Source organism: Paralichthys olivaceus, chromosome 9 (genome assembly GCF_024713975.1).
Source record: "Paralichthys olivaceus isolate ysfri-2021 chromosome 9, ASM2471397v2, whole genome shotgun sequence".
NCBI lineage: Eukaryota > Metazoa > Chordata > Actinopteri > Pleuronectiformes > Paralichthyidae > Paralichthys > Paralichthys olivaceus.
The window spans coordinates 17,220,897-17,243,553 of record NC_091101.1 but is presented as its reverse complement, the minus strand read 5'-3'; the positions used below and the strand labels follow the sequence as shown (position 1 = coordinate 17,243,553).

At 43.6% G+C, this 22,657-nt stretch overlaps 1 protein-coding gene across 4 annotated transcripts; it reads right to left on the bottom strand.

The window, feature by feature from the left end:
• Positions 1–547: 547 nt before the first annotated feature.
• On the bottom strand, positions 548–21,226 carry LOC109628910 (ras-GEF domain-containing family member 1C). Of its 4 annotated transcripts, none has more exons than XM_020086368.2 (14): positions 20,975–21,226; positions 8,986–9,201; positions 8,666–8,788; positions 8,300–8,437; positions 6,352–6,573; positions 5,025–5,099; positions 4,311–4,412; positions 3,690–3,792; positions 3,528–3,607; positions 3,337–3,432; positions 3,130–3,225; positions 2,926–3,049; positions 2,274–2,346; positions 548–2,193 (listed from the first exon to the last, which is right to left on the bottom strand). In XM_020086368.2, the coding sequence occupies exons 2-14, from the start codon at positions 9,193–9,195 to the stop codon at positions 2,169–2,171; spliced, it is 1,467 nt and encodes a 488-aa protein (XP_019941927.1). In that variant the 5' UTR covers positions 9,196–9,201; positions 20,975–21,226; the 3' UTR covers positions 548–2,168. The 4 variants fall into 4 exon arrangements, with proteins under 4 accessions (XP_019941927.1, XP_019941944.1, XP_069388092.1 ...); XM_020086385.2 differs by having other exon boundaries at positions 4,311–4,409; positions 20,862–21,222; XM_069531991.1 differs by having other exon boundaries at positions 4,311–4,409; positions 20,975–21,222.
• Between the last annotated feature and the right edge of the window lie 1,431 nt (positions 21,227–22,657).

Sequence of the window (22,657 nt, the reverse complement as noted above, 5' to 3'; positions counted from 1 at the left end):
CTATTATTGAAATGTTTAACATGGGCTTGCATTTGGCTGTGCTGACTGCCTGAGTGATTTAAACCTTGGTGACTCTGTTTCAAATTATGCAGATATTGTTATGCACTTATTCATTCAACTAACATTCAGGCTTTTTTTTTATTCAATCAAATATTCAGAAAATGTCTATATCCAAATGAGATAAAATGGTTTTGAATCAATAACCTGTCATGGCTGGTGCATTATTTTGAAAACCCTGAGTGTGAGAATTCATGTCAGCAACGCTTTGATCAAGCTGCCAACCTTGAATGAGCATAAAAATACAAAATTAATCAATCCAATGAAAAAAGCGACTGCTGGCATTCATCTAAGCATGGGTTACTTTTATTAAAGGCTTATAAAGAACTAGTCACACATTTGATCAGTCACGTTGAAGCCGGAGTCTTGTCTGCTTGGCCTCAATAACCATGAAATATGCTGAATGTACGACACTCCTCGAACTGCACTCAGGGTTGAATGTATGTGGGAAATATTATTTCAAAGAACAGAGCTGATGTAAAAAAACATGTTCAACTGCAGGCAATGTTTTATTTAAACATGTCATCACCTCGATTTGCAGGTTTGACATCAAATCTCTGGCTCTCCTTAGTCTTCACTTGTCCGGGGAACATGTTACAAGAAAAGCCAGTTTGTTGGTGACACATGAGGAAGGAGAATTACAGACAGTCTGTTATTGGAAGGGAAAGGTGCTTCTTAAGAGAAAACACTGACATCAATCAATTAGAGCAAACTGAATAAGACTTTTTTAAAAGCTTATATAATTACATAGTCCCCGTTCCCTTTACCCATGTTCTCCCACCCCACACCCTCAAACATGTTTCCCAAATCACAACAGAACCACCAAAATAAAAAAAAAGCTCAGCAACAATCCCACAAAACAATAAACAAACACATTTCAAGTCAGAGGAACCTGAATTATCAAGACAACCAGGGATTCATGGCACAAGTTTCCCTCTTTTTACATTTTCACACAGAGAAAATCTCCAGTTCATCATTGTCCTTCTACAGAATGCAGCAATGCATCTTCACTACAAAGGTTGTGTTAAACATTACAAGGTGGATACACTTTCAATCGCCTCGCCGTGTAGCATGCCGTCGGACTTCATATTCAGTAAAGGAAAGATACGATAAAAACTATACATCTGTCAGCACAGAAATCTCCATAAATATATCAGACAACTGAACATCAGTCAGAGAGAAAACTTCCTGAAGAGCAGAAAGATGAGGGGTTCAATGTCACCTGTACACATTCTACACCTCCTGCTGTGACCGGCTAGAAGCCATACTGTGGGTTTTGTTGCATTTAATGGCACAATTCATTTACAAAGTAAAAGGAGTAAACACTTTTTTAAAACAGTTCATATTCCACTCCCCCTGTCCAACACTTTTCCAAAATTAAGATAAAATAAATAAAATTACAAGAGGAGATGACCAATGAACAGGTTTCTCTCATGCAAACAGTACACATGAGATGAATTGGTAAAATGCTCGACGTGTGTCATCGTCTATCGTCGCAGATAGACACGGTCGCCGTTCCTTCAGTAAACCTATAAAATCTGATACAGGCTAGCCAGCGCCCTTTACATCATGGTAAGTTTGATTACAGTACATTACAAGTTAAGGAAAAAACTAATTTAAATTAAAAACCTGGATGAGGCGTTGGACCAAAGAGAAAGAGAAATAGAGAAACAGGGAGAGGAGCAAATACAAAAACAACTAAAGCATCAGTAGGAATTTCATTTTATAAAGTGGTTTTCCCTGTAACTGTTCTCTCTATAGTAGTAAACATATCTTCACAGAGTAAACACACATGGAGGGGATGGGGGGGAGGAGAAGCTGTATTTGCTCTCCTACTTAACTGTACCTCATCACTGATATGCTCCAAAGGCATTTTACTCCTGTTTCTTTAGCTTAACATTTTCAATTCACTTTTTTTCCCGGCTTGTTTATTATTATTTTTTATTTTTACAGTCTCCTTGATGAATCCTGTTCACCGCGCTTCTTTTTTTGTCATAATTTCTTCATAGAAAATCACCTAAGTACCAGCTTGGTTCCTTCACAGTTCGTTTTAGTGCAGTGAGAACACACGCTCCCCCGCTGGTGGGAGGGGTTTAGCTGCCGACAGCGCCTCATGTCTTTCCCAGAACGTTAGACCTGAGGGGAGGAAATAGATGCTGATGAAGGACAGAGCGTCTTCTTCAACACTTGAGAGCATCTTTCATTGTGAGTCTTACCTGAGTGCTTTCCACCTGTCCTTCTCTACCTGGTTCTCTGGACTCTCACTCTCATAGGACGCAAGGTAAAGACCTTGGGATAATGAGAAGAGACGTATTTTATTTTTTATCTTGTCTTTATCAGAATCAGAATCAGAATTCTTTTATTTGCCAGGTATGTTTGCACATACAGGAAATTGCCTTGGTGTCATTGGTGCACTACTTATGTACATAAAACAACAATATAAGAAACAACAATATATAAGAAATTTATTCAGGAGCGTGAGAGCAGGACTTTTTGATATCATGATTTTGTGATGCTTTCACCCAAAGCTTGCACTCAAATAGCCTTTGCTTGAGCTTAGATATGCTCTGCTTGTGATCAAGCTGTGTGGTTGCACTCAGATGACTGCTCTCTGAGTTTTCTTCTACGCTTGGATTTTTGGGTATTAAAAATTCCCCAACCAATAGAAAGCTGGGGTGCACAGTTTGAGCACAAGCAGAGAAAATCTAAGCACAAGTTTTGAGTCAAAGCATCTCAACATCAGAATATAAAATTTAAAAAAACATGCTCTTGGAGCAGCAGGTGAGTTAGATCATTCACACTCTGTTATGAAATCACTTTGATAAACTTGTTTCAAAATGTTATTAAAACGACAAGGCGGGTTCTCACCGTCCTCGCTGAAGATCGGAGCGGTGTGGAGGTAGTGTAGGATGGCCCGGTCCTCCTCAAATGGACACTCCACCTGTTTCCATGTCATAAATTCCCCAACCTGACGTGCCAGCTCCACAAATTTCTAAGACACAAAATTACACTTAACACATGTTTGCAGGTAGGTTAAATGCAACAGGCTTAAGGAGAAGAGCATCAGTCTACCTCAAAGTTCACGTGGCCATTGGGCAGCCGATTGGCACATCCTTCATTCAGGAAATAAATATCTTTGATCAGCAGACTGAAGAAGGGAATTACAATCTGAGGAAGTAAAATGGACAGAACGATATAGAGATATTGGCATGAAGGTGAAATTAAAAACACAAAATCAATGCCAGCATGCTTTCAGAGTGACATGGTGTCAAGCCTTACCCTTTCTCTGTTGCTGTTGGCAGTCCGAGAGCGATGGGCGGCCCCTCTCAAGGCCGTCCTGTAGTTGTAAAAATTTCCTGTAGGATCCATCTGATGCTGTCAAATTAAATGGAAATAAGCAAAACAATGTCAGCTTCAAGTTCTAACATGTCATGGGCCTCTCACTCAGTGAATGGCTGCATTGTGCTTACCTCCAGAATGAAGAACTTGGCAGTTTTGGCTTTGCCCCAAGTCTTCTTCAGCCGTGACACAGGACTCATGTTCATACCGGCTACAGGAGGAAATGAATTTCAACTATTAATCCCATGTCAGGTGGGAGAAAATACTCTCAGCTATGGCAAAACTAGACTCACAGATGATGGCCATGAGGGAGTTGAAGTTTCCAATGTTGAAACACTCCCTGGCAACGTCGATGAAGAACTCGATCACTTGGGCTCTTTGCTTTTTCTTCGCCGGCTGCAAAAAGGTGGAGAGGTTTGTTTAACGTTCTGTTTTTAAAAACACATATCATTAAACAAGCCTTCTCAATGAAAGTGTAGTAATTTTATGAGACCATTGGGGGGCAGTGGTGCTCTAATACAACTAAACTGCCATCATCTGCTGTTTGTCATTAGTCCAAGGAGATTATGTTTCCATTGCTGTTTGTCAACAGGATTATGCAAAAACTACACCACTGATTTATTTGAAACTTGGTGGAAGGATTGGGAATGGACTAAGGATGAATCAATTAAAGTTTAGGTTAGGAAACAGATAAGGATTTCTATACGTGTGTAGAATTTGGTGCAGATCCAAATAAAATTCAGGCTCTAGTGGATTTAAATGTGGTTTCTTAAATGGACTGTAGCACCTTGGTGGTATGCACTGCCATTCCAGTTTGTGTAATGAAATACTACGACAGTATGAAATGGGCAATTTTCTTCTGTCGTTTAATGTCAGACTGAAGAGTAACTGGTATATCTACATTTTTCACTCACCATGCAGATCTCAGTAGCTACCAGGTAACACAGTCTGTTGAACCACCTGACATAAGCCTCCAGGTTGGAGGTTTTCTTCTTCTGGTCACTGAAGCACGGCTGCTGATGACACACACACACACACACACACACACACACACACACAGACACACACACAGTGAGTATAGTAGGCGTAACCATAGGGAATTCCTCTGTTACTAATTAGCTTCCCATCTACAAAATGACCCCCCATGCAAGTGCAAATGACAGAGGTAGCAAACTGGGAGCGGAAATAACACAATCGATGGAGAGCAGGTGAAAAAACCCACAGGGGAAGAGAAGGTGAGTGAAAGAGACAGGAACTGAATATGATGGAATAATAACTGTGGAAGAGCGACAGTGGAGGAACAGAGACTGAAAGCATTGAACAGTTTTGCAGGGGGCAGATGAAGAACTCGAGCCTGTGCTTGTCACAGCTTGTGATGTTACAATGTGCTGTTTGTGTCCTTTTGACTCTCTGACCTCTGTTTAGCCTCTGTAGAAGCAAACATAAAAGGCTTTTTACACCAGGAGCAGTTTCTTTTACAAAACAAAACTGAAAATATGAAGAAAACATGCAGTGTTTTGGCCTGAGGACAAACTATGTGATTCTACTGATATGGCAATGTAAGAATTTCACCCTGAAAATAATAATGACATAAACAAAATGGTTATTTAGAGAAATAAAAGATATACCTGTGTTCCATCTAGTGGGTCCTTCTGAACAAAGGCTTGGACAAACTCCTCTGGCCCAATATGACTCAAATGTTCCTGGAAAACATACACACAGACACATACACATACACATACACAGACACAAGCACACACAGACACAAGCACACCACACACACAGATGGGGGTAATACCATTAATAAGTCTTTCATTTCAGTAATGGAAGGCAATCAATAAAGGGAAGTAATGACTCATCGACATGACTCATTGGAATCATATTTCCTCAAAGTGACACTTGAGACAATATTCACTTCTATTCAAAGAAGAAGAATAAAACTATGCAGTCTCATAACATGTGCAAATCAAAAAATCCAAATGACTCATTATAGCCTTCTTCTCAACACATGACATATGGATACACACACAAACACATACACACACACACACACACAAATGCAGGCACGCACCCAGTGGTTGTGGTCACGAGCACAATCTAAATTTTCTAATAGTATTATAATAAAAAATCATCTAATCATCTTTTTAACCAGAATTAGCATGTAGCTGAAGCCTACAATACATTTATTAAAGTACAAAATATGTGCACTGTATGTGTCTGTCTGCCTTGTTTGTGTGTGTGAAGCTGTCAGGTCACATATATCCACACTGGTTTTATCCCCTTTGTTTGAAGCCCCAGGCACATCACTGACTTCTGGGGTGATGTCACCGCTCAGTCAGGGAACAAGCTTAGTCAGGCACACAAACACAAACACACACACACACACACACACACACACACACACACACACACACACACACACACACACACACACACACACACACACACACACACACACAGAGAAACACTACCACCATCACATGCACGTGCTCACATCAAGACACACATGAATAGACTGAAGGCACCATGCATGCAATGTGAGGGACACTGCAGAGATCTCTTTGTTCATGTATGTTTCATTGCATTATTCCCTTTGTTCTTGTCTCTGTTAAAGTGGGTGAAGACCAATTATCTGCGGCCATCTTCAAAATGCAAGAACAGGATCACAGTGCTAAGTGTGTCTGCCAGTTTTACTTTGCAACTGTACCTCTCACTGTCTTCCCTTTGTTCTTTCAGACTCATTCTCGAACACGCTCATATCTGTTTCTATTCCCTCCATCTCCTCCTCTCATGTGATTTATCCCGTGTTTACATCCTTGACACAGACTTAATCTCCATCTATGCTTCACCATTCTTAGCCCCCCTCCCAACACCCTCTCCTCTTCTCTTTGTCCATCCCCTTTCGCGATGTCTTATCCTGACCTCTTTCTAACCTCCCCCCTCTCCTCTCCTTACCAGCTCCACGTGGGTGAGCTGCTGTGCCAGCGTGTACGGGTCGTTGCAGATGGAGAGCATGTCCTTCTGGATGGGCGGAGGCTTGGTCTTGAAGGCCACCAGCTTGTCAGAGATGGAGGAGGCATTGAGGGAAACCTTGACGATGCTCTCCTCCCCCTGGCTCATCTGGGCCAGCCTCTGGCTGAGGTTCTGCAGCACCTGGTTCAGGGTTTTCCAGTACGCCTGCAGACGAGAGGGGAGGAGAGGAGAGGAGAGAAGAGGGGAGGTGCTGTCAATAACCAACTTCCTGAATAATTTATTAATGCTTCATAGATCAATAATAGGCATGAATCAAAAGAATCTCTGGGTTGCCAGGTTGTGAGCTCATATTTGTGCTCTCCATTCACAGTGACTATTAAATAGATAGTATAAAAGTTTATTTCCCCACCACTGCTGCTGACCTGTATAAAAGTGTTTTGTCTCTTTTACAGTAAATTAGTAGGTATACGCAGGTCTTTTTTAAAGCGGGCAAACCTTTCTAAAAAAGGTGTTTTTTCCTTCTGATTGCCAGTGGAGGAGTGTGCGTTTTAATTTTTTTGCGAGTCATGCTCACAAATGTGCCGTAAACTGAGAAGCTTTCCAAAACCACGCTGTCTTGTTTTTTGTTTTTTTTAGCACAAAAGCGAAGCATTTTGAAACCATGTGATGATGTTTGAGAGGATTGAATGAGCTCAGCAACCCAGAGTTCAATGTAATCTTTCAGCTGAATTAAAACACATTTCATCGAGGTTTTCACTCAGCAGCTGCGATGTGCTCTGTGTCCAGGAATGTGTGTTTCTGTGGCCCTCCCTGCAGATGACTGGTCACCGAGGCTGTTACAGGTCAGACTGTCGCACAAATGAGCCACATGTATGCACACACACACCCATACTGTAGGACATAGCAGCACATTCATCACCACCTGCCCTTCCCTTCCTTCTGTCCCTCCTTTTTTTCTCGTCCTCCTCTCTGACTCCATCACGCTCCTCCACCTTCGTGTCCCTGTTTACCATCCCCCCATTTTCTCCATCAATCTCCCTTCCTCTATGTCCCCCCCCCGAGGCTGCAGATAGATACACTCCTCTAACATCCTTCCTTCCTCTCTCTCCTCTCCTGTGTGGTAAGATTGTGTAACACGGAGCTGCGGCTGCCCCCCCCCCCCCCCCCCCCCCCTACACTGACACTCTGACTCCTTCCACCACAGCGGTAGTGATGATAATTAAATTTTGTTCCCCATCAGAGCATTTCTCACTGCAGCTACAGTTTATAAAAGCTGTAATGGCAACAGCAATAATGTGGCTCAAAATCACAAAATGATTATCTTGTTATAAGCTGCAGAGTTGTTTCCTATTTTTCTCTTTTTTAAGATCTAGGATCCTTCCAAAACTGTAAAAGTATTCTTGTCTTAAGTGAAGATGACTGGTCAAACAGAAACTGATGCAGGCTACATCCAGACTAACTACATTTTAGTTGTAAAACGCTTCACTGCTGCTATGTTTATGCCTGAAGTCCTGAAATTTTGAGCCCCTAAGATGGAGAAGTTTGGACATGCTGCTGGCCTTGTTTTAGTTTGAAAACTCTGGAGCTGCGTCATTGTCTGGAAATGATGATGCCGTCACCAACATTCACTCCCTGACTGGTGCTTATCAGTCAAACTCAACAACAGCGGCGAAGGCCAAAGTTTTTAAAACTTACTGCCTCACATCATCATTAAAAAAATATCCCCCAGTTCACTTTTCTCCTTTGCAGTATTTTCTGTAAATAAACTACCAACTGCAAAGGAGACAATCTGCTCCCTGTTTACACTGACACACACATGCCCGGTCTATGATGATTTACGTTTTCAGGTTGTATGAAATATGAATGAGGATCATTACGGAAGTAAGGAAAACGTATAATTAGTAATCACAGTTCCACGTCATGACTGTACCTCATCACATTGAGCTATCCTGTGGATGATGTCTTTCAGGAGTCCGACCATCTTCTCGTCCCTGAAGTCAGACGGGAATGTCTCCGTCCACTCTGTCAGCAGCTGCAATATCTTCGGGCCAAACTTCCTCACTTTTGCCTGTGATTGAAGAAGTGAAAGAGCTTTACCACAGTCTGGATTAATGACTGTATCCGCCAAACAAATATTATCCTGAAGTCAGCAATTTGGCCAAAAATTTGTGGCTATTGTTTACATGAGGATGAGGAGTATGTCTGTGTGCTTTCTCTGCTCCTGCATGTGTTTTTGTTTACTAGCTCATGCATGTGCACACGGCTGTTATGCATTGGTGTGTGGTGCAGTGCTGACCGTATCGAGTGGGCTCTGATCCAGCTGCTGCTGTTTGATGCACAGCTCACACACCCTGGCCAGCAGCTCCGGAGGAGGGATGAACAGACGAGCGCTCAGCAAGAAGGTAAACACATAGGCTTTCTGTCAAAGGACAGAGGGAGACATTCACTCAGACACTGTCACTACATCAATAAAAACTCTGCTGCTTACAGTAATTACAGGGAGCAGAACTGAACTTTAAATAGAGACATGGGGATAATAATGTAATTGGCAGGACTCTCATTACTTCTATATACTGAGATGGACTTTTTAATGAACTGTGTTACATTTCCGTTTACCTCAGGGTAGTAATCAGCAGTGGGCACCAGATTCTGGATCAGGGTGTCCAGGGAGGCAGAGGTGATCGGGGGCCCGTCGGCCAGGCAAGCCCCGGGCTCCGGACCCTCCTGAGGGGCCTCCTCCTCCTCCCCAGGCTCAGCACAGGCCAGATGAGGGCTGAAGCCACTGGGAGTGGTGAACATGATGCCTGAGCACACAGTCTGGGGCATTCCTGTCTAAAGCACAAATAGACAAAAAGAAACATCAGCAGTTTATTGACAGGATGAGGAAGAGGTATGATACTGAGTTATAAGAAATTGTAACTCAAGTACATTTTGTGGTGGTAGTTCATCTCATTCAGGTTAGGGCTCTGCAGGAACATTTCAAAGTCACAAAACTGTTTACAAGAGATTTGTTTTTCTCCACACTTGCCAAAAGTTTGCTCATTGTGGGAACTGTTGGGTTTCTCTATAATTTTGTAATTTACTGCATAAAGTGCCTTGAGATAATTTTGAAATTAAATTGACTTGTATTTCATTTGTATATCATTTTTTTCATTCTACTTTAAATTTTCTGTTCACTATCCTGGAGTAATATCTCCTCTTTCTTCACAGCAACACACTCATCTTCTCCAGCAGATGACCCACAGCCGTCGTCGTGGGACACAAAAACACCCCCAAACAGCTGCCCCCGTCTCCCACATCTCCACAAGACAGAGGAGAGAATGTAAATGTGGGTCACTCAGTCGCCGTGGAGACACTGGTGCAGCCCGAAAGCGATCGCGTGGCCTCTATCTTTGCCCGGGTGCCATTTGTCTTTCCCTTTAAGACTGCTTCGGGTTGCACATTTTAAAAATTCAACATGTTCCTTCCCTCAATGGACCAACAATGCAGCTGTAGTGGAGAGGAGCACTTACTGCGCCGCTGTACGCTAGAGTGGGCATACTACAGAAACAAGTGCCGTTTTCCTCAGGGTACAATTATCCCCATCACTCATCATCTACTTGATGCCATCTGATTCCTTTACAAGTTTAAAGTGGAAATGTAGAGACAATGGATATATTGGTGATCAAGCAGAGTGAGCAGAGTCTCTTATATCTGAATTTGACATCAACACTGCTGTGCTCCCACGCTCACTGACCAAACCTGGTGACTACCTAAATCGGACATCATCATCTCCGAGGACAGGTGCAGTCTCGGGGTACCTTTGGGCAAGTTCAGCGGCACAAAGCCACTCTGCCTGCAGGGGTGACAGGAAGGACAGCAAACCCACATGCTGACAGCGAGACCTTGAGCAACACCCAGGAAGTTTTATCTGACGTAACACACAAGTATTCTTCCTGCTGTTTGTAGCTCAGATCACGGGCAGGGCTCGGCCACAATGTGCACTTACACAAATATACACAATCTATTGTAATCTTTCAAAAGGACAACAAACAAACCCAGATGAAAACACAACCTCCTTGTTGGAGGTAATGATGCCACTTTAGAGCGGTTACAGTTAAGAGAGAATATAAGAACAGCAGTGCTGACATGACCACATTATCTATCATCCTGGAGGCAAGTGGGTTTGCTGCAATCATTTCATCCTCTTCTGATCCCACACACAAACATGCACAACCCCCCCGCCTATGAGCCACCTCGATAGACCAGTGTCCCTGGGGTGAAAGGTCAAGCACACGCTGGCATGCAGAAGAGCAGCTCATGTCTCAAGTTTCCTGTGTGCGAGGTTCAGTTTCCCTTTGTTCCCCCACACCAGCTCTTATTCGTGCACTTGTACGCACCTAGACACGGACGCATGCAGGCACACAAAAGGCTGGGGGGATGGTCAGTCATCTTTCTGTGAGGCATTTTACCGCCTTCGTTTCTACTTACACTACACTGACACCCATGGCCAGGTCCCTCACAGTGTATGTTGTGGTTAACGGGGTCCGACATCTTCTTGTCTGTTCCTCAGAGCTATAGCCACTGCTCCACATTGCACACTACTACTGTGATACACTGACGACAACCTGTGAGAGGCCCAACAGATGGGTTTAACCCAGCAGATTATAACCACGACACCTGATTGAGCTGTTTCAATCTAAATTATTAAAGGGATGAATGAAAATTCCCTCATTATCTACTCGCCACTATGTCGATGGAGCGGTGGGTGAAGAGTTTGAGTCCAGAAAACACTATGGAGATACAGGGGTAAAACAGCGTTGCAGCCAATCTAATAAAGTTAAAGTAAATGGTGACCAATTATTCAAATGTAAAAAACAACTGAATAAAAACATGATATGCCTCCATACTGCTCCTGTGGCGTCATCCAAGTGTCAGGAAGCCCCGACATTCAAATTCGCTGCATTCACATGGAGGAGGATCACAGAGGACATTTAGGCTTTTTTTTGTGTTGTTTTTCTTACGTTTGAAGAAGTGGTCACCAGTTTACCACTGAAATTCAAAAAGTGTCTTGTCGACTAAAACACTTCACCCACCCCTCCATCAGCATAGTGGTGAGTAGATAATGAGTGAATGTTCCATTTTTGGGCGAACTATCTCTTTAAGCTACGGTATATGCCATACTCATGCATGCATCAACCACTTTACATGGTCTATTTTGCAGGGTAAGACAAAACCAAAGAACCTCAGATGAAAAATATTTCCACCACAGTTCAACACGCAGCTGTAAAATGTTGTTAATGTTGCGTTTCAGCTGTTTTCCTCCCATTGTCTTTGTCTAGATTAGGTTCCATGAGGGGAAGCCTGGGGTGTCCTTGCCACAGAGAGAACTGATAAAAAGAAAAATGGAAAACCCTCACAAGCTTTGTGGAAACTGGAAGGAATTTTATTTTATGTTTGGGCAGTCAGGACGACAAAGTCTGCTCAGCTCTGAGAGAAAGTTTGAATAAATCCAGTAGAGTATCTGCAAGTCATCTCCTGCATACACTCACACACACACTGCTCCGTCTCTGCGCTTGTACTCATATATGTGCAGGAGTGACTGAGAGTTTTATTCTACGTGCTCACACTATCAATGATTTCCTGTATCGCTTGTGATAATCTTCACTCTCCTTATTGCTCTGTTTTTTCCCCCACAGCTCTTCTCTCCTCCCATCAGTTTCTCAGGCTCTGATAAATCATTTCATTATGGTTCTGCATCTCTGCCAGTCAGTGTCGCACAGTCTGCAAACAAGGGGTCACTCAGGTAACTCCTCCACAAATGTGTAAATTGAATTATGGACCAGGCCACTGTGTATGTGTACCACATCAGTCACAGTGAACGATAGTCTTTGGCTGATGTGAGGCGTGATCCATATTTGTTTACCTTTCAGGCACTTCTGTATTAGTAAGAGCCAAGTTGGGCATATCGAGTTTCCCAGTCTCATTGTGGGTGAACCAGTGTTTACAAGTTAGAAACCCGTAGGTTTTAAATGTTGAGTAATAGTGGCAAAAGGAAATAGAGCCTGGACAATTTATCAGTTGGCCGATAAAAATCAGCCAATAAGAGAATTTCACTCGACGCCCGCGTGCAGCCCAAAATTTGTGACCACGCTGACTGTATGCGTCAACTGCACATGCTGCAGGTACGATACATCTGGAATGGAATGGACAGCAATGTGTAATCAGGTATGCATGTGTGGAACGTAAGACAGATGCTGACCCTTTATTTTAGTCTGGGTATGTACGTGTGACAGGAACAAGCGTGCAAATCTCAGCGAGCACAGAACAAAGACAATATGGTCAATCTCCAAAATCCATATTGATCAGGCTCTTTAAGGAAAGTCAGCAAACTGACCCAATAACATCTGTGATGCATCAATATGCAATAATGTTTGCTTATGTTAAGCTAATAGAAGCCACCATGGCGGTATTGATCATACCAGACCAACTAATGTTTGCATGAGCAAAACCACTGAGTGAGGTGAATTGATTATAGCTGAGTCTTATTGCTTATTGATTACAAGTTTGCTTTAGGGAGAAGATTTGATAATTTCTCCCTAGAGTGGAAATCTTGATGTCAGAAGTTTGTACATATTATTATTAGTACTATTATTTTCTAACTATATAGCTGGTAGCACAATTTCTCCTGCTGTTTGACCAAAAAGTCATCCACAGCTCTACTCGTATATCTTGTTGCCATACCTCATGGTTCACCCAGCTCCCTATGTGCCTGTCACGTTGCATCAATGCTGCGTGAAAGCACACATCGAGAAACAAGCAGCTAAGAACAGGTGAGTGTAGTGGTGTGTGCTCTAATCCCCTCTGAGATCCCCAGCAGTCAGCCAACAGCAGCCCTGCACTCCGTCTAGACAGCTGGGGGAGTGTCATTGTTCATGGACCTTGCAGCATGAGTAGTTGTGTTTGTGTGTGTGTGTGTGTGTGTGTGTGTTGTCTTGTAATTCTGTCAGGCTGTTATCGTTGCCATCGGGGGATTCGCCTGCTTTGTTCTATGATGATTAACAGGATGGCACAGTCTAGAGATACACAATCTTTATCAACACCCTTGACTGCTCAGCTGTCGGCCTGTGTGCTTGCATGTGTGTCTGTGTTGTGTGTGTGTGTTGAAGCAACAATGGCATTCCTGACGCAACTGAGCATCTTGAAGCTGTCAAGAAGCATATCCCTGCTCCTTTTCTGTTGCCATCCCAGTGTAACCTGTTTCACCACAAAAATTGTATTACTCACAACTTCCTGTGTGTGTGTGTGTGTGTGTGTGTGTGTGTTGAGAACAGTGGTGACACAGCTGCAGACAAAGCAGTTCTTCCACTGAGTTGACGGATGAGGACAATCAGCATTAGAGACAGCTATCCATTAAGACTAAAGAGGCTTATTCACAACAAATCAAACCACAGTCTGACCTAAGTCAAAGGTCAAAGGTGAAGGGTTACTGGTCCTGGGTAGGGGCGCATGCACAGTAGCAGCTTTGTTGGCATCCAAAGTCACTCTAGGGTCGCGGCTGTTTCAAGCTGTATTCAGATGTGAATGCCAGAAAATATCAAGAAAATCAGGTGCGGACCTTTTCGGGACTCTCACATATGAAGAACAATAGGAACATTCGGGAGAGAGGTGGGTTCTGGGTAGAGCATACAGGAAGCAGGACATGACTAACACTTCTGCTGCATTGTTGCACTGGCATTGGCCCTTATCACAAAAAGCTCTCAGCTCTTGTTGTCTTTCCAAGTTGACATCTTCATCGGCATCTTCAATATGAACAGCACCTCTTTTACATGGGATATTTAAGATCTTCCAGCGTCTGTTTGTGCATTAGAAACGTCATCAACACGATGATCAGATCTGCATGCATTTTATGGCTTTAATAGCCTGGATCCTTTCATGGGGACAATATAAGATGTGGTTTCTCAGTTTATGTGCTGAATTTCTGTTAAGTAAGTTTGAAATACTGATGGTATAGAAAAAGACATTTCTTTCAAACACCCAAACTCTACCTGAACTACACAGTACCAAGCTAAAGACAGCTTTTTTTTTTATCTTTGCACAGCACCATTCTCCCTCAAGCTTGAAAGAAAGTCCCACACAATTGTTTTCAAAGTTGTTTTCATGTCCTTGAGCACAAAGCTGACACACAAAGGCCAATTCAATCCATTCCTGCACCAGCAAACCTTATCCAGCGGAGGAGAAGGGGATTGTTATTTTTATGTCATACTTAATCAGGTGTGCTGTTGGGTGAAAAGATCAAATATCTGGAGTGGAGGATTGTAACCTGCTGACCTATTGCTCCCCAGGAAATGTCACAATATAAAACGATTTGATTTATTGTGATATATATCTTCCACTGTCACTGGGCGTTTTTCAACATTTTCATTGATTTCTCAGAGAATAATTTGTGGATCTTGAGTTTAGGGGATTGATATTTATGAGGATGTAGTGAATTTAAATGTGGTTATATTTGTTTTAAATTGATTGAATTCATCCGTTTCTTACAGAGCTGATGTGCTATATCGGTGTTGAACAACTTCAAGATGTGATGTAATGCTGTGCTCATTGCAAGTGAGCAGCAATGATGTGCTGCAATGATGTGCTGCTTACAATGAGCAGCACATCATTGCAAGTGACCACAGCAAAATATCCTGTGTGAGTATTGTGTCAACATTTTTTCTTTCTTTTTTTAGTTTTTAGTCAGTAAAAAGGAGATAAAAAGACAAAGATGTAAAAAGCTGCATCCTCTGCCGTGCTTGGGGGTGTGATGAATATAACAATAAGATGGCAAAGATAGAAAGAAAGAACGGTGGCACTGGGGAGGAGGGTGAGCAGGTGATACTCACCCCCAGGGCAGCGTGAAGACAGTCTGAGCTCTCTGAATGTTAAACCCCTCCTGCCAAACTCACTAAACTCCTCTTTTTTCTGTGTACACTCCCCAGCTCCCCACCTCGCTAACTAATTTAAATACTCTAATACTTCCTGTCTAATTTAGGACCCACATGTTCGCTCCTTGAACGCTTCACAATTCCAACTCTTCATCTATTTTGGGGCTGTGCTCTAAAAAAGCAGATCCTTGTGTATTTTTGGTCCTGACACTGTTTTGCGTGCCTGAGAGTATTGCAGCTATGGCCTGAATTTTCCACAGCATTCTTTGAAAGCTGAAATGATGCAACCACACAAACAATAAAGTATTCTCATGATGGCATGGGCTTAAAAGAAAGTAAACACCTCTTTGTCATCCAGCCTCACACTCCCCTTCCCCTTCCACATGTCCCCTCAATTCCTCCCTCCTCCTTTATGTCCCATCGACGCCCTACTTTTCCAATGAGCCCAGTCAGGATGCCGGCACAGATGGCCCTGCAGCAGGCTGCTGTCCCAACGGGAGCTGCTGGCATGGGAGGCATTTTGGCCCTCTGCCCCTACCATCATCCCCAGTCTCTACAGGAGCCCAAAAGTGTACTGGCGCCCAGACTGAATGCCGAGGTACAGGGGGCCATGCCAATCTGGCTGCTTAGCTGCACGGTGACTGTTTGGCACCACTGACAGCAGAGAGAGCGCAAAATACCACACATATGTCACCACACACACTTCACGACAAAATCAAACCAGCGCACTATTGTTGGTTAATGGTGAGTGTTTTTGGAGAGGAGTAGGGATGAAAACAAATGGGTTCATTGTGTCTTGAAAAAAAACACATGCACACACACTTGCACCCACACAACAGCCAAACACAGGATTGAGTTACAGTCGAGGCATTCCAGCTCCCCACCCATTCCCCAGCCTCTCTCTTTGGTACGAGCCTGACGGAGGCTGGGAGTCACACTCTGGCCTCAACAGGGACACACTCCCTTAATCCCTTTTATAAGAATTCCCCTGTACTGTCTGAGCAGGGTCACACCGACATCCTGGCACCTGTTCCGCACGCACCAGCTCCATCAGTCCCATGTAATGCTCAGTGGGAATCCTCCTCCATGAACACACCCCCCTGCACGTGTGTAGACTTCCTCATTCCTGAGCGAGTTTGGACACAGCTGTGTGCACGCATGGGTTTGTGAATGTGCTTGAAAAAAAAGGGCTGAGGAAGTCAGGGTGTATGTGAGTCCAAATGAAGTCATTCCTTCACAATGAAAACAACCATCTGTCCTACTGTTCTTCAAGAGGTGCGGTCTTGGCTTCAGCCTTTCAGCCAGTTCCTTGCATCTTGAAAACGTTACAAGAGAGAGGGTGAACACATTTAATCCCTTTCATCAGACCATTACTTTGCAGAAAATTTACATTTAGATGGACGAAAGATCAGCGTTACACAAAACCATCAGCCTGAGAGAACGTCTGTGCCGTAGAGGCCAACTCTGAAGGTTGACTGGCCTAACCCACTGACTCCACTTTCAAACCTCTCCACATGTGTGTGAAAAATACACTTCTGAATCTATTTCCCCGAGTTCGGCAGGGATGAAAATGCTGCACTAAAACGAACTGAAGGTCTCTGACATGCGATGGGTCTGGGCAATCTAACATGTTGCTTTGAGATGATTGGAGCTGAGCAGGGATTGGCTCTTAGTGAGCACACAGCGCGTCTGAGCCTTGAGCGCCCTAAATCTGTCATTCACAATGGTCATAATGGTTTAAAAAAACAAGTCATGTGTTATTTATCATTTTCCAGTCTACTACCAACTCTTGATGCAACACTTGGTGGAGGAGAAGCAGACGTGATGGGTTTTTATCTCGTCCTAATCATGCATTAGTTTGTCTCAAGTGTTACTTATGAGGAATTACCATGCTCAAGCAAGTGAATGGAAGCATATGGAAAACAACAACAGAGCAGAGTGATGGTTACGAGAAGGCTGAATGAAATAACGCATTGTCTTCCTCTCAGTTAAACCTGCACAATACCCACCACTAACTAATGAGCGAGAAGGTAACAGATGCAAATCTAATAACCAGATGTTCCTAATTTCATCAGGACTGTCTCCCTTCCTGTTGAAGTACATCTATCTGCTCATTACAACCAGCGCGGTCAAAGGCCACACAGCGTGTCCCTGCTGATGTATGATGTCAAAGTACTAATGAGTTGAGGGGGATTTCATGATCTGCTCTGTTCACCACTTATGTCTCATGTAGTTTGATATGATAAGAGACAGACACAGGTGCTAACACCCTTCATTAACATGCAGCTAGTGTTTCCATGTTGATATTTGAACATACAGAAATTTAAACTACCGTAAATTATGATAACCATCTACATGTACGTTTGACGTTTGGTCCATGTCCTAACTACTAACGTGGAGGAGGTGGGATTTATGACGTATACTGCAGCGAACCACCAGATGGCAGTCGAGACAGTGTTTGTTTGACAAAAGATGACAAACTTCTCAAATGCTAACTCTTGTCGGAACATGTGCAGCTTATTTTTATTCAGATTTAAATGGGAGCATGAATCGATGCAAGCACGCAGTACTTTCACCTGTTCAGACACAGTTAGCTCAATACCAAACACCATCTTGAGGTTTAATCTCAAGACCAAATACCACAAGGCTGTTCCTAATGAAATCCCTTCAATAGCTCAGCTCAGTATGGATTGTTTGGAGCTGAAGACACATCTGTCACATCATTACTCAGGTGTGCTGAAGCTCTGCAGCCTAAAGAATCCATTACGTTTCTCATAACATACTGTTCACCTCATAAGGTTAATTTAATTACATGGAGCTTGTGTCTGATGGTATATAACCTATATGTTTACTTCAGTGGTTTATTGAACACACCAGGGATCTAATAATATTGCATTATTTTTTGGACGTAGCCAATCCATACTCACATATCATCAATAGCTGGCCCTGTGAAAGCATGCAGGCCATGTGGAGGCAGCTCAGACCAGCTCTGCAGAGCGCACAAGGTTTCCATGGAGTCAAAGCTCCTGTTGGGAGATAATTAGATGCCTGTTGCGTCCCCACTGTGACTGCCCCTTTTCCCTCTTTTATACCATCAGAATTCCTTGTTCCACATCGCCCTCTCTCACTCTGCCTCTCTTTCTTTCTCCGACTTTTGCTCCCAAGACAGAGAAGCCGGCTGTGACAGAGCAATTCCACTCATGAACCATGTCAGCGAGATCGCTCTCGTCATCACTCTCTGTGTCTGTGTGCAAAGCTGCACTTTAGCCAAAAGACATCCAAAGGCCTGTTAGGAAAAACTGGGCCATCAAGTTCGGTCCTTTTTAAATCAAGGCCCTAATGAGCTGAGGAGCCATGGTGAGATAAAAAATCTAATTCACTATCTAGATAGAGATGGAGATTTGGGGAAATTCCCAATTAAATGAAAGTGTGACTAAAAAAGAAAATGAGAGAGAGGAGTGTTTTCCTTTGTACAGTAGTCCATTTCCTAATACTTAATAATTTGACTAATTTTATTTTTATGTAATTCCCTTAAATAGAGTTTCTCTGAATTGACAAATGTCACAGCTTCAGCAAAAAAGAGGAACAAAACAATTTCATTCTCCGCCAACTGATTGCTCATCCATCCATCCAACCAACCAACACAGGAACCGAAAGTCTATTCCAGTACAGACAGGAATGGATCATTCAATAAAAAATAATCTTTTTAAACTGGAATTCATTTTGCACGTTGTGTTTACCAGTGGGGTAGTGTGGATTCTAGTCGTGACTGCAACACCACAGGGCAATAGTAGAATATCTATCATGTCTGTAGAGTAGCATGTGATCTATGATTCCTGCAAAGTCACATGGACACGCACATAATCAGACACACACAACTCTTGGAACATACACACAGCCATCCAGTTAGTGTTTACCTCTGTGTTGACCTGCCCTCTCTCTCACTGTCTAACACACACACACACACACACACACACACACACACACACACACACACACACACACACACACACACACACACACACACACACACACACCATGCCTCTCAGTCTAACATCAAACCGAACGATGCCCTCATTAACAGCACACCTGTTATTCTCTGTAGACTCGGCCTAAATTGGAGGGAACGTGTGCCGTGGTCTCCGTCTGTACCTGCAGACTTGTTACCAGACGCTTCTGACAGATCCCTGCTCCTGTGACTCATGTCAGTTCAACCTGTACCGACTGTGCTGCTGCCCCAAGCTGTCATTTCAGTTCAAAACCATAATACCTCCACAGGACAGCTAGCTTCAGAGGAGAACCCAGAGGATGCACAGGGTCTTGACCACTGGAGGCCAAAGTCAAAAGGTGCTAATGAAGGTACAGGTTCACAACAATTCACATTTTTAGTGCAGATTGGGTTCAAAGAGTGAAAGAATTGACTTAGTGTTTTGTCATTTTACAAAGGAACCTCAAACTCAGCAGGCACAGCACAGAACAAATGATGTTTGTGTTTCACCCCTCTGGGCACACAGGAGCACACACTGCCAGGGAAGGTGAGAGTGAGCAAATACACATTTCCCAGGGCTGCATCCTAAATAGAGGGAGGGGGGGTATAAACCAAGCTGGACTCCACGCTGAGAGACCACAGTCACCAAACGTGATGCCCCCCACTCTGATGCTTCACCACTGGAGGGGGAGGCTGGTTGAGGGGTGGAGAGGGCTCAAGCTGAGGTGCCTTAACTGGTCAGTACATCAACCTGGAGCAAGAATTCCTCCCCCCCAGTACTGGTTTCTGATACTTGTATGCACCTGCTGCAAGAGACAGATAACGAATGCTTTCAGGTTTGTATTGGTGAGCTGTGCAATGCTACAGCGCCCTTGAGGGGAAAAGGCTGCACTTACTGCCTCTTGGATTCTTGCAGTGGATGATGCAGATTTTTTTCATTCCAAGCAAAACAAGAGTACAATGTCAACAGTGCCACACCTGTTCGTTCTGTCCTGCCTGTGAGGGAACAGGCTCTTCGTTTTAAATGTGCAGAGATGTGGGCTTGATAAAGAGCCAGGCAGTGTCTGAGGCTCTGCTCCCCATGTTAATGATTACACAGACTGAGATAAAGCTTCACACCAAACCAGGTCCTAACAGTGGAACATGAGAAATGCTGCTGTCTTTGTTTATGTCCCTCTGTGCTGTGAATGTGCGAGGCAGAGGCAGAAGACGCAGTGAGTCCAGGCTCTCGAGTCGAGCTGGTTCCTCTCACGCGCCCTTTAAACCGACCTGCACGCCGCTGACTCACGGACACACACTGTGATGCTCTCTCTCTCTCTCTCTCTCATTGTGGAGCTGCACCATCTGTAACACCTAACACACATTATGATGTCGTCACTGTTGCTAGTAAAAGTTACTACTATGACGACACAGTGTTCTGGGCACAGTACGTGGAACGTGTGAGGGGAAACACACACAAACACACAAACACACATGCGCGCGCGCACACACACACACGCGCGCACGGGCACGCAGCTAGTGACTGTGGGCGTGAGCGCAATCTCAATATTTTAATATAGTACAGATTTGATGTGACGCTGCTTTTACGCGCTACTTACCAGCACTACACTTCAATGCCCATCTTCGATCCGACCTGTATCCGGTGACAAATCAATAAAAGAGCCGCTCTTGATATTTCCCCAAAAAAGAATTCAAATCAACGTTCACACACCAGCCTGTTCAGCTGGCATCAGCCGGACTCCACGGGCGCAATGTCCGGTTGTTGAATGATCCTCGCTCCGGACAGGTTCCCAGGTTTCCACCGGTGAGCACCGGACACACGCGCAGAGCTGACGCCGAGGCAGAGTGCGTCCCTGAAGGCGTGGCGACCGTCCTGTCCTGCGCCACGGAGACACGGCGGAGCGCACAGCACATCCACACACCACCACGGACTGAATGAGCCAGAGGAGAGGAGAGGAAACTACTCACACTCCTGTCAAGGGAGCAGACATGGTCGGGCTTCTGTTCACACATTTCAAAATAAAATACCACCACAATAAACGCATTCCTGTGGTATTGGTTACGGTCTAACTCTTGTTTTATTTTGAAGAAGAGACTAATTGATTTCCGGTAGTAAATTTGATGCTTCTGTAGGCAGAGTAACACACACACACACACACACACACACACACACACACACACACACACACACACACACACACACACACACACACAGGGCCAGAGAATCCATTTTATTTATTTATTTTGTATTGGTTGTGTGTGGTTTTATTTACGCACATACACAACTGATTCAATCTGTCATTTCACATGACGTTTTATCCATTTTCACCCGACAGAACCACAGTAAAGTGGTGTCAGACATTTGGAATCCACTTTATTTAAAGACAATGAAACAGCAGAATTGTTTATGTGATCTATACATCTAACACTGACATAGATGTCAATCATTAATGATTTGAAAACACAGGCAACTTTGTTATGTGGATTTGGCCATATGGATTAAAAACAAATATGAGGGAAATATAATTATAAATATAAGTTAATTTAATATTCAAAATTGTCTGTCTGTGGTTAATGACTCCATCCCATTTAATATGAGGTTACAAGAAACAATGAGCATTCTTTTAATTTGTAATCCACAAACAACCCTGACCCCTGAATGGAAAGAGCCATCTCTACATATGGAAATGAGAGTCTGACATCAGAGCTGTACCTTCATTAAAACCAGAGTTAATTAAAACCATCAACCCAATTTAACAGTGAGGGAAAGTCTAAAACATCCCAGCTGGGTGGAAATGATATGCTGACATATCACGAAGAGGGGGTGTTATACCCATGACTGTTACTGTTACTGACTGGCTGTTTTTTTTACAAGGGTGAGATAAGTTATTGGTGAGGGTTAATTTGAAGGGAAGTTTTGCAGAGACAGTGGGGGAGAGGGACAGAGACAGAGAAATAATTAAATAAATGAGATGCAAAGTAGTAAAGGTCCATGTTGAGCCATGAGGGGCCTTAGATGAGGGAAAGGATGAGCAGCTGACACTGCAGCAGAGGACCGAGATAAAACAAGAACAATAAAGCTGCTTTCAGACATGCACCCAACTCTGGATAATCCCCTGAAATTATCCAATGGGGCTGTAGTGAGAGGGCAAATATCCAAGTGAGTTGCACTGGACATTCTCCGGAATTTCTGCGGTCAGAGTGAGCCCATGTGAGATCATAGCAGGATAATTTGTGGAGGATTCACTGTGAGGGCGTGGGCACATTGAAACCCATTTAACACACGACAGACGCAAAACTAAAAAACAAAGAGACAAACAAACAAAAAGAAAGGATGAAATATCTCAGGTAAAGAGGTGCCACACACAGGTGAAGATGTCACCTTGGAAAGACA